The 12,115-nt window shown below is 43.4% G+C and overlaps 1 protein-coding gene across 3 annotated transcripts in view; it reads left to right on the top strand.

Moving 5' to 3' along the window:
- SPTLC3 (serine palmitoyltransferase long chain base subunit 3) overlaps window positions 1–12,115 on the top strand; it is a 134,509-nt gene that overhangs the window by 79,268 nt on the left and 43,126 nt on the right. For all 3 annotated transcript variants that reach the window (XM_027826543.3, XM_043544037.1, XM_043544036.1), the window contains exon 6: window positions 2,303–2,396. In XM_027826543.3, coding sequence (XP_027682344.1) covers window positions 2,303–2,396 — 94 coding nt within the window. The remainder of the gene's footprint in view (window positions 1–2,302; window positions 2,397–12,115) is intronic.

Here is a 12,115-nt window from a genome sequence, read left to right as displayed (position 1 = left end):
ATGAACCACAGTATGTTTGGACTGTTAGGGAAATTTGTAACCTCACTTGAGTTAGACATGATTGTGAAACAACAGATTGCATCCTTCTTGGAGCTGATTGTTGATATCCCAGAGTGTAGTGTATGTTTGAACATTAATGCTAAGGGTCTTGTGAAGCATGAGGTTGAAAGCAAAGTGCCTGGAGCACCTGAGAAGGGAGAGAACTATTTTCTAGGGTAAAATAACCGTCATATTTGTGAAAAATATATTTTATTGAAATTGATATCATTTTAAAAGAACTTTCTCCAATAGTCTAATGGAGGGAAATTTGGGGTACAATGCAGGGACACAATAATGGGAAAATGATGTTCCTCATTTGTAGACTCTGAGCTTCATGTTACAGTCTTGGGATACTCAGAGGTACTGTCTGGGAAGGAAGGAGCAGAATCTCTAGTAGTCTTCTTCAAGTATGTGTCAGTGTGGATCCCACTGTAGGTGCGCATGCATCCTATGAGTTTGGAATCCTTTGCCAGACCACAAGTTACGGATGTACCTGGCATAGATTGGAAAGAAACGAGACCCACCGTCAACTCAATATTTCTCCAGAGTGATACTCTGTTAAGAGATTTGTTCGCCACCCAAGACGTTGCAAAGTGCCTGAACTTCTATTCCAGGGGAGACATGAATCCAGGATTTTCACCAGATGTCTCCCTTCTACAATGAACCCATGGTCGCTTTTACACCTGTCAACAATCCCAGAGTGATCGTCAAAGTAAGATGGGATCAGATGAGTCTCATCATTTTAGCCCCTACTGGCCAATGCAGTTCTGACTGCTACATAGAGAAACCCATTCACTTGGCTGCCAGATCAGATGTTGCTGGACTTGGCTACCAGATCAGATATGAAATTTGGGAAAGCTGTGCTCCGATCTCTATTCAAGTGTTGTAGCTAATGCTTCTCATGCCCTCCTTCTGGTAGAAGAAATTGCTTGCCTTCTCCTACAGTGGGATCCACAAAAACTTGAAGAAAGAATAGTTACTTACCCTACGTTAAATGTGTTTTTTCGAGATGTTGTAGTCAGTGTGGATCTCATGACCCGCCCTCCACCCCTTTCGGAGTCCTCAGCTGACCTGGGCTTTGAGTTGAGAAGGAACTGAGGGCCAGTGTCTGCGCCATTCCACCCTTTATGCTTTTGCACAGAACTATGAGGGGGCTCAACGTGCGGCCCTGCTGGTCCCTGCCAAGCAAAAGATTCAGAGCTCATGTGCATGGGGAGTGAGATCCACACTGATTACAACATCTTGAAGAACCACAATTACAGCAGGGTAAGTGAGTATTCTTGATGTTGAATTATTGCCCTATATTATGGAGACTTCTCATTTAATTTACCTCCATAATTTAATGTAGTAGCTTAATCCTGACCTCCAGATACATACGCACAATTCCTATTATTTCAGAGTGAGTTCCACGTGCATAGCTCAAGGTAGATTTTAGCCCATCCACATGTGAAATATTTCTCTGCCTCTACTTAGTTAGCCTGTATTTGCAAAATGATGCATTGCATTGTGGTCATGTAACAAAAGACCACAGCATAATGCTTAGGATTAAAGCGGGGGCAAGAAAAGGTTCCAGTTTGAATCTGGCTTTTGCTAATATAACAGATGATGCAATATTAATTTTTCATGCATTTCACTGAGGATTTTTAAAAGGAAAATGAGTTCTTAACTGATGGAATTAGTGACTGTAAAAGTTACTAAAGATAAAGTGTGTGTGAGTGAAAGAGACAGACAGACAGATCTCCCCCGTGCCCAGGCACCACTGAGATACAGTACAGCTATAATGCAACTAGCCAGTTTCAGCTCGTGATTCTGTAAGACCAGTATGCTGGCTCCAGCTCCAGAATGTTACTCTTACTTACCTCACTGACATATGGTCCTTATGGGATCTTACAGCAGAGGAGGATCAATGGAGCTGCACTCTGCCCACAACTCACTGAGGAAAGGAAGCAGTAGTCGCAGGAGCCAGGTTCACTGGGTTTAAAACATCAAGGAGCTCCCCTCCACCAGCGTAATTCACCACTGGCTATGTATGGACAGTATCTGGCCTCCTTTCACCACCTTGGAATATTCAGGAATCTGTCCCCAAGATTTATATATGTCCCTGAAACAGAATATTGGGTCCAAATACCCCAAGACTTAAGAAATTTTCCAATTCACATTTAAGCATTGCAGTTTGGTCGGTAATATGTGATCTATTCACTCGCATTAACTTGTGAATATTCTAAAGGTTTATGTGGATACTTATTGTGAGCCTTCTCCACAGGGTTGCCTCATTTTAAGTGATGAGTTGAACCACACTTCTCTTGTTCTTGGTGCAAGACTTTCCGGTGCTACCATTAGAATCTTCAAACACAACAGTGAGTATTGATGCTGGAGATGTTTGGTGGCAGAGATGTTCCAACCAGACGAAACTGCTTATACAAATTTTGCCATCACTTATTTGAGAATATTTGATAAGGGGCGGGGCATTAGCCTCTCAAAGCTATATATGATTTCTAATTTTGGAGGGATAAAAATGAAATGCATACAATGACAGTTTGCAGCTGACAAAAGACCATGACCGTGACCAGTGCCATGTTGGAGCTTAAATTTTCAAAAATATTTCTCACCATAACCACCCTTCTGGTTTGGCATGTTGCTGTTATTCTGTACAGTTCTGGAAACATTTATTTACAATTGCAACAGCAAATCAGTACAAAAGTCTACGGTGTTTCAGAAGTGCTCAGCGCTGGCCTAACTCTGTTACCACTGAAGTCAGTGGAAGCAGACTTAAGCTAATGCAGAGCACTTTTGAAAATCCCACCCTAAATTTCTGGCAGGTTTTTTCAAGGATCCAGAAAGCTGGGATATAAGCATCTGCCCACATACTGACTTCACCAAAAGAGGATTTTAGGACAAGACTGATACTAATGCTACATTATAACTCTGTTGTTGCACAGAGGTCTGTACCTACTGGTCTGGCTTCAGGCTAGTCACTCCCCAGTAACTTCAACATAGGCTTTCATGTGTCAAGTAACACTCCTTCTTGTGTCCTAGCTTTATTAACAAAGGAGACATAAGAACTCCCATCCAACATCCTAGCTGGCTCGCAGTCCTTGGTGTAGGGTTCTTAGGCCTGTCCCTGCTGAGATTTTGCTCTAGCAGACTTGCCCACCACATTCCAGCTTCCCTAGCTAGCTTCTGCTCCCTGTAGGCATGCATCCCCAGGCCTTCTGCATAGGAGCTAGGGAGAGTCTTTCTGTGTGGAGCAATTCATGTGGTCCTTCTGCTCATTTCAACCTCTCCCTGCTTTCTGTTGAGCATCAACTCCCAGGGCTTTCTGCCTGGGTCTTTCCTTCTCTCTCTTTGGCTGTCCATAGGCTTCTGTTGTATTTCTCCCCTCAGAAGGCCCGATTTAGTGACATGACTTGCCTGTCAGGTGACTTTGCTCATTTTCTCCACCTGGGCAGGTGAGTCAAGTGTATCACAGACGGGGCTGGACCCATCTCCCTTTAAAGGGCCAGTCATCCTGTTACATGGTCTTTTAAAACATTGACAACACTGCCTTTTTCTTAATTAATGCTGCTGTGGCATTTGCGGTTCTTGCTATACTTGCAAACTGCTGTTGTAAAAATTATAACACAGTTACTGCACATTGTCTACCTAAATACCCCCTTCACTTTCAGTTGCTATTCTCCACTGTTCTGTGTCATGCCATGTACAGGTACTGTGTAATCAGTTACTACTTTGCCCCATCCCAGAGGTGAGTGAAGTCACTTAATTATGTATATGTTTATAAAAACATACGATGAAAGGTGCACTATAATTATAAGCATCATTATTCGCGTCATTTTAATTGGCCAAGAAGCAATTCCATAACCTGATTAATAAGCCTGATTATTAGCCTGATGAATAAGCCTGATTCAAAACATTTTTACAAAAGTAACTATTTATAAATTTACCATCTGATGTGCTTACTAACATTCAGTGATCCAACCTTAGAGATTTAGACATAGGAGGCCGTATTTTTATACTTCTGTCTCTCTTGATCTCTGACCTCTTCCTTAGATTTGCACTGTGCTCTACTCAGTAACTTATCCCAGTCATACTTTTCCTGCTGCATGACATTTTGAAGGATGTCCTCTAACCACCAAAACCCACCGGCTCTCAACTCCCCTCCCCCACCCCCAACACCATCTCCACATTCACCCCCTGATTATTTTGTGCTATTTCCCATAGCACTTGAAAGAAGAGATCCATTCAGGGAATGTGATTCAGATCACAGTTCCTAAAAGAATGTTGAAGATGCCACTTTGATTTTTGACCCATATGTTGATAAATTAATACCCCCTCCTCACCCGATCACTTGTCAAGGAGCCGTCATACACTTTCTCCTCCCTTCCCCCAGTGAGCTAACATCTAATCAGCATGCTGTTGGGGGTTTATGATACATCAGAGCTGATATTCTCTGTAAAGAATGTGGAGCAAAACTAACAGCAATAGCTAACTAGTTCCACAAACACCAAACTGCAGATGGAAAATTAGGTAATTCCCTTAAGCACCTCAGCAAACACCACTGAAAGCTCATCAGGTTCTTTCTATGTAACCCATTGTTCCCTAGATTAGGGATTTGATTTCCCAAAGCCAGTCTAGTTTTCTTTAAAAGCTGGCTAGTTTAACCATTTTGAGCCTTATCGCCTTAACCAGAATTACAGTAAGACAATGCTTATCATTATGAAACGGTGGGAACCTTTTGAAGCATTATATATAGTTTCTCAGTTAACCCCATTCTGCCTGGACCTTAACCTGAATTGTACCTAGAGGACCCTTTTCACTGTGAAGCAGTAGGAACATTTTGTAAAACTCTGTGTACTTTAAGTTTCTGATCTTCAACCCCCAACCCACCCCCGCATAGGAAGCCATATAGATTAAATACCCTTGCTATAAAGCTGCTATTTTGGAGTGTTCTTGTGAACAAATTTCATAAATCAAATCCAGAACCTACCTGCCTACTGACTTTCGCCATCCAATAACTATTAATAGTAGTTTTACACATATGGAATACTTCTTCATCCAAGCGGTTTCCACAGCGGTACATTTGGCACATTACTGAAATGCAGCACGGCTGGACAGTGTAGCAGCCAACTGGCACACGTCCAGCCGGACAGACAGAATCCCCTTTGTGAAGGCCCCGTCTACACTGTAAACCCATTTGGGATGCAGTTGTCTTGTAGCAAGTTGTGGTTTGCTTTGTAAATGGGACTTAAGTGAATTTTAAAAATAGCGTGTCCAGGGCTTTGACATCATTTTAAAAATATGTTTAGGTGCTATCTACTTTGCAAAATGGACTGTGTCAGAGGACAGTAGCATTGTAGCTGGCTACTCCAACATCCTTACATTTGTTAGGTGTATACAGGGAATGCCTTGCCCAAAAGATCCACACTATACTAGGAATTTACATCGGCTTAGCTATGTCTCTCAGGGGTATAAAAAATCGACACCCTTGAGAGATGTAGATATACTGACCTAACCCCCAGCATAGACAGTAGTAGGTCGACAGAAGAATCCTTCAGTCGACCTAACTACCAGTTCTTGGGAAGTGGATTACCTACACTGATTGGAGAAGCCCTTCCTTTGGCGTAGGTAGTGTTTACACTGAACCGCTACTGCGGCACAGTTGTGGCGCTGTAATATTTTAAGTATGGACAAGCCTTTAATAATCTAAATTGTTCTTCATTTAACTGCCTCAGAAACTTAGTCTTTTTCAGGTATTTAAACCTATTGTTCCAGTTTGTCTAGACATACCAGCCTTCCGCTTCAAAACTGCAAAGCACTTAAGCACGCGCATAGCTTGAAGTATATGAATAGTCCGATTGACTTTAATGAAACTACTCATTTGTTTACAGTTATGCACATGCTTAAGTGCTTTGCTGGGTCAGGGCCTTGATGTTTGAACTGCTAAGCTCATGGCCACACGTAAGCCAAATGTTAGACTTGTGCTTTCATTCTCACATTTAGTGGAAATAGGTCAACTGATCTACCCGTTGTCCGAGTCACATTGCTGGGTATATGGGGAAGCTTCCCTGTGTTGTATTGTATAAACAGGAAACTGCATCTGGTACAGTCTGTGCAGAGGATTTCATGAGCATTAATTTGACTCTAAAATTGTAAAGTGATTTTGTCTTTTTTTTTAAATCACTTTCCCACAACCTCAGCAGGAGGTAGGCGATACTCATTCCCTGCAGGGAATGGGAACTGGTTTGTGTCATGGCTGATGAGGGGAGCAAACAGCCCTCTGAAAGGGGTCTGGTACTTGCCCTCAGTTGGAGGATGTCACTGTGTCAAGGACCTTCTGCTGGTCCCCATCCATGGTAACCAGGGGGCAAAGAGCAGAATTGAATCCAGATAAGAAGTTGTGAGAGCTCTAAAGATAAGGTCAGCCGGGAAGGCAAACAGCAATGGGTCGTAACACGGCACAATAAAAAAGTCACTTATTAAACATGAGAACGAAGTCAAATTCTCTGCTGATGTAAACTGGCACCGTTCCACTGGAGCTGCGCCAGTTTCACCAGCATAGTGTTTAACCTGGTATTACAGCATTGTAAACATAGTATGAAAAGTCAAAGACCTTTGTGCCACATAATACTCAACTAGTGACGAAAACATTCCTTCTGTATTGTTTGTTGCCAGAACAAAACCAGATTGGTTGGCAGCCTTGTGAATGACATTTTCAAAGCATGCCTAAATGTGAATGAGGAAGGTGTTGTTAATCATTGGAGAAAGTGACTGCTCCCCACTGTCTAGTTCATTCTCCTTTTACGTGGAGTGTAACAGGCTTGATTAAACTGTTTAGATCTCATTTACTTTTACTCTGACTTCTCTGATTGTACGTGTATACGAGATACATTGAGAAAGAAGGGCAAGGGGCGAATAGTGTGTTGCTGTTATGTTTTTGTTGGCTGCTGGAAATGGTTATCAAAATGAAGGGGCATACTTACACTACACTTTCATGAATCAACAGAAAGTTTTCTGGGCCACATACTTCCTGAATTACTATAGGGAAAACATGTGCAAGGTGTATTCAGTAACCACCCTATCCATCAAGATTAGCATTGTACAAATAGTGCAGCAAGCTAGGACATTGATCCCCCTCTTCCCCCAAATAAAATAGTAGAAGGCATCCAAAAGATCCTGTCTATTGACAAAGCCATGTTTTCTCTCAAATTCCACAATTAAAGAAGTATAAAATGCTTTCAAAACTCAGATGGAGTAATTCTGACAAAGTGAAATCTAAATGTCACAACAAGAGAGAGGGTGAGAGAGACTCCAAATCTAGCTGGATTTAAATGCATCACAAGACGTGTGGACGACTTGCAAACTTTTGGCTGATGCTACACAATCCTTTCCCCTTCAATATTATATTTTAATTTACAGACTTATTTTCAGACAGACATACGCACAACCTAGACAATTGGAAAATTCCCACCGGTAGTGCCTTTGGTCCAGTCCTATAACAGGTTTAACTAATACATTGTTAAAATCTCCAGAAACCATTGAATGGAGCCTTGTCTTTATCTGGTTTCTTATCAGTACTACTAGCCCACCAGCGGTAGCCCCAGTATATCAACCAGGTAATGAAAAGTTGAGGGGGACATGTTCCATTGCAATGGATAACAAGAATATCCAGAGGTATAATAGTTGATACTAACATAAATTTTGGAAGGGATATAAAACTTATGCTTCAGGATATAAGCCTCTAACAATTAGAGATCAGGACGAGACTTTCATCTGGAGGCCCATTAGCCCCTCCCTCCCCCCCAACCTACTGTGGGGTTTCTTGAACCTTCCTTTGAAGCATCTGGTGCTGGCCACTGTCAGAGAGCCAGGATACTGGGCTAGATGGACTATGGATCTGATCCAGTCTGGCAATTCCTGTTTTCTTATGACACATGCAGACATTGTCACAGAAAAAAGATTGTGGTAACTTTCTGCAAAAAGAAAAGGAGGACTTGTGGCACCTTAGAGACTAACACATAGCTTTCGTGAGCTCACGAAAGCTTATGCTCAAATAAATGTGTTAGTCTCTAAGGTGCCACAAGTCCTCCTTTTCTTTTTGCGGATACAGACTAACACAGCTGCTACTCTGAAACCTGGTAACTTTCTGGTATATCTTCTTTCTGCCATGCTGTGTCTGCACTCACCCACTTGAAAAATCCATGTGACTTGCCAAGTGTGAGCAGGAAGTGTTCCTGAGTGAGCACCCTTAACTTTCACAGAATCAATGCTTGGGGGGGGGAGAAGAGTACTAGCCCTTACGGTTGTAAGTTCACCTTCCAAGTACCAACCAAGGGTAAATAATGCAATGCTGTCTGGGGGTGGACTCCAAGGACTTTGCTACTTCAAGCTGTCCCAGAGCTCACAGCCCTCAGCCAAGTGAAAACTGCTATTCAGAACCCTACGGGTAGTAGTTACGTTGACAAACATCTGACAATCAATTTTCTCTTTGGCACTGCTTTGGGGAACTACAAGCAGAAGCAAAGATGGGCACTAGAATTATTCATTCATGAGGAAGACTCGAAAACAGAGTCTGGGGCAAGGCAGCATCGCCAGGAAAGAGAGACTCATTTGCAGCAGCCGGAAAGCTGGAGGGAGAAAGCTGCAGAAGAAGTAGAGCTCCACTGGAGAATCCTAGAGGATATTGTGTGGGAGGTGAAAATGGGAAGGGAGAATACTAGTTCTCCTTTGCAGGAGCCAGAGCTAGTCTGGGAAGATTTTGTATTTATCAGACAACTACTAGTTAGAGCTTGGTGCAAAAAAATGCAGCCCCCAGGAAGATTCTGAGAACTGTGGCTATTAGATGTCTGGCAAAATTTCCAAGCTCTGTGTGTAGAGATGTAGCTGGGATGGAGGAAAGTGCAAGAGAGAGAGGTAGGAAAATATTAAGGTGATAAATTTTAAAATCGCAAAATGTGTGTGTTAGAGAGAGAAATTGGAGGGAGGGGAAATAGAAAATTATAGTGTAGGAGGTAGAGAACACAAAAGGAAAAAAGCCTGTGTCTTTTTGGGGGTGGTCTGCGGGTTATTTATAAAGTGTACCAGGATTTGACTAACGTATTCCAAGTTTCAGCCCCACATAGTTATGAACTGACAACGTTTTACGCCTGAAAAGTCTCCAACAATGCTTTGTGTAAAGCTGCCACCTAGAGTTCCATCCTAACCTATAGGGAGAGACTCAGCCTCTAGATCAGAAGCTCAGTTCAGGAAAGCCATCCTAATGTTTATTATTCTTTCTTTTGACATAGCACCTAAAGATCCTAAACAGTTTCTGTTTAGCTTAATCCACTTTATCTTTTCTGGAATATCTCCATGTGTAGACAAGACATAAGGCTCCCCAAATCACCTCCTCAGCGCCTGGGGAGTGCTTGTTAATTGCCACCAGTGGGGATCCATGCAAACAACACTCAAAGAAGATAAAATGGTTACTTACCACAGTAACTGGTTCTGATTGCCTGCTCGGCCTCACACTCCTCACCTCCTCCTTTCGCCACTGTCTCACACCCTTGGGGCATGGCTACACTTGCAGATGTAGAGCTCTTTGAGTTAAACCAGCCTTCGTAGAGCACAGTAGGGAAAGCACTGCAGTCTGTCCACACTGACAGCTTCAAGCGAACTGGCGTGGCCACATTTGCAGCACTTGCAGTGGCATTGGGAGCATTGCATTATGGGCAGCTATCCCAGCATGCAAGTGACTGCAATGTGCTTTTCAAATGGGGGGGTGTAGCATGACAGGGAGTGTGTTGTGTATATGTCGGGGGAGAGAGAGTGGGTTTTTGAGAGGCTGAGAGCATGTCAGCATGCTGTCTTGTAAGTTCAGACAGCAGCAGACCCCTCTCACTCCCCCACCTCTCTCTCTCATGCACAGCATTCCACACTAATGGTTGCTTTGTCTCGGAGCAGATAAGCAGCCGGCTGTCAGAAACAGAGCTTTCAAAGGTCACATCCGCATTCCTACAGCAATTCAAAAACAATGACAAGAGTGGCCACTTGACTTAAGGGGATTATGGGATGTTTCCAGAGGCCAATCAGAGCGCAATAATGTAACACTTCGTTCACACTGACACCCGGGCATTGTAGTCAAGGTGCAGCAAATGTTATTCCACTCGCCGAGGTGGAGTACCAGCAGCGCTGTAGCCACGAAGACAGAGCACTCTATGTGCCTTGCCAGTGTGGACGGGTAGTGAGCTAGTTAGCCCAGGGCTCCTTTATTGCGCTGTAACTCGCAAGTGTAGCCAAGCCCTAACCATAGAGTAGATATAACAGCAGGAAACGAATGGCAACTGGGGCTCCATCATCTTACACAGCCACAGGTGAGGCCATGGGGTGGGCACATGCCCTCAAAAGGCCCTGCTCTCTAAAAAGTTCCAACCTTGTGCACCCAAAGCGCATATCAACTTTAGCGTGGATCAGTGTGGGGAACCATAGTCAGTGTGGCAACTATTCTGTTTTTGAAGGTGGCAGTATTAGACTCGCCCCCTCACCCCCGCTTCTGGATCACTATGTCCTAAACAGATGCAGAGGAAAAGGGGGAAATTAAGTTCATTTCCACATGTAACACCTTTATGGACTAAAGGCTTGCAGGCGTAAGAAGATTAAAACATAAGCTCCTTCAATGCTGTGATGCAATAAACAAACATTCTAAAATACAGGGCAACTAAATGTTTTTTTTTCTTCACAGCCTCCCACGCTCTGAAATAGACTTACAACTGCAGTGACTTACAACTGTGGGGTACATAGATTAAGCCCTGATTCTGCAAGCATTTACGCTAGTGCTTAACTTTGACTTGAGAGGGATTACTCACATGTGTTGAGCAAAGTTGAGCACAAGTGTGAGGGTTGGCAGGATCAAGGCTTTAGAAAGAATCTCCCCTAACTCTGCAATCTACCTCTTCGCTAGAGCGGACACACCCAAGTGATTGCTAACCCTCTTCTCCGCACTCCCCCTCAAACCCCGTGGGTGTTAGGACAACCAGACCTTCCAACCTTAACTCCAGCTCATGAGCTTGGGCAAACGGCCTTTTCCGAAGACAGATTCCAGCACTAGTCCAGTTTAACAGCATAGGTTCCTAAACCAAAAGAACTTATATACTTTGGGGGAGATTTTCAAAGGCACAAAGAGGCATCAGGCCAACCCCTGTTGATTTTCTTTCGGAATTGGGTGCCTAAGTTCCCCTCTGTGTCTTTGAAAATCTCCCCCCTTGTTGTCAAGCTGATGTCCTGCAGCCAGTTACATATTCTATTAGCCCCACTTGGAGTCCTTTTACCTCACAAATGCTAATGATAGTCAGACACCAGCCTTGAGAAAGGCTTTGCTCCCCCCTCAGCTTAAATGATTTGGTTTGTTTGGATATAGGATAAGGCAGAATGGAATAAAAACTTTCACTTACTAAATATGCAAAGCACTTGGCTGTTCAGGTGGGGCTGCAAATGAGTGCTCTGAATAGCTGCTAAGCAAATCAGTTTAGAAACATCAGGAGAATTTATTTACTTGATTGCCATCTAGTGGACAGCTGTGCTGTCTACACATTGCATTATTCCCCATGGGGCAACAATCACAATCTAAGAACTCAGCCGGGTGAGCAACTGTTACCACAATTTGCCTGCACCCCAAGTGGCAAATTGGGAACTCTCTCCGCTGGTATGCAAGACCTTCAAAAGACTCGAGAAAACATAGTTTTGCTGTGTGAGACTGCAAGCCAAGGGATATTCCATACAGGGAGACTGCAATCCTTCTTTGTGCCATGGAGCAGCATTGTATTGGGATCATGCTAGAAAGTGGAGAGGGGGGGATTGGTCATGTTGGAGACGTGGTAGTGAAATGGCCAGTGCCCAGAGACAGAGTCACAAATCCACAAAGGGAAACAACAGGTTTGTTTCTTCCTTGAATATTTGCAGTAGCAGATGTGTTCTGTCTATACAGATGCCCTGGGCTTTGTAGATTGGACCACCTATTGGTTCAAAGTAGTAGGACAGGAATGTTCCTGAGAAACTAGCATTAGGTTGCACTAGCAACAGTTATGCTCATTGTTGGAGTATTATT

The sequence above is a fragment of the Chelonia mydas genome, chromosome 3, assembly GCF_015237465.2.
Source record: "Chelonia mydas isolate rCheMyd1 chromosome 3, rCheMyd1.pri.v2, whole genome shotgun sequence".
Lineage (NCBI taxonomy): Eukaryota > Metazoa > Chordata > Testudines > Cheloniidae > Chelonia > Chelonia mydas.
This window is presented reverse-complemented; position numbering and strand designations above follow the sequence as displayed.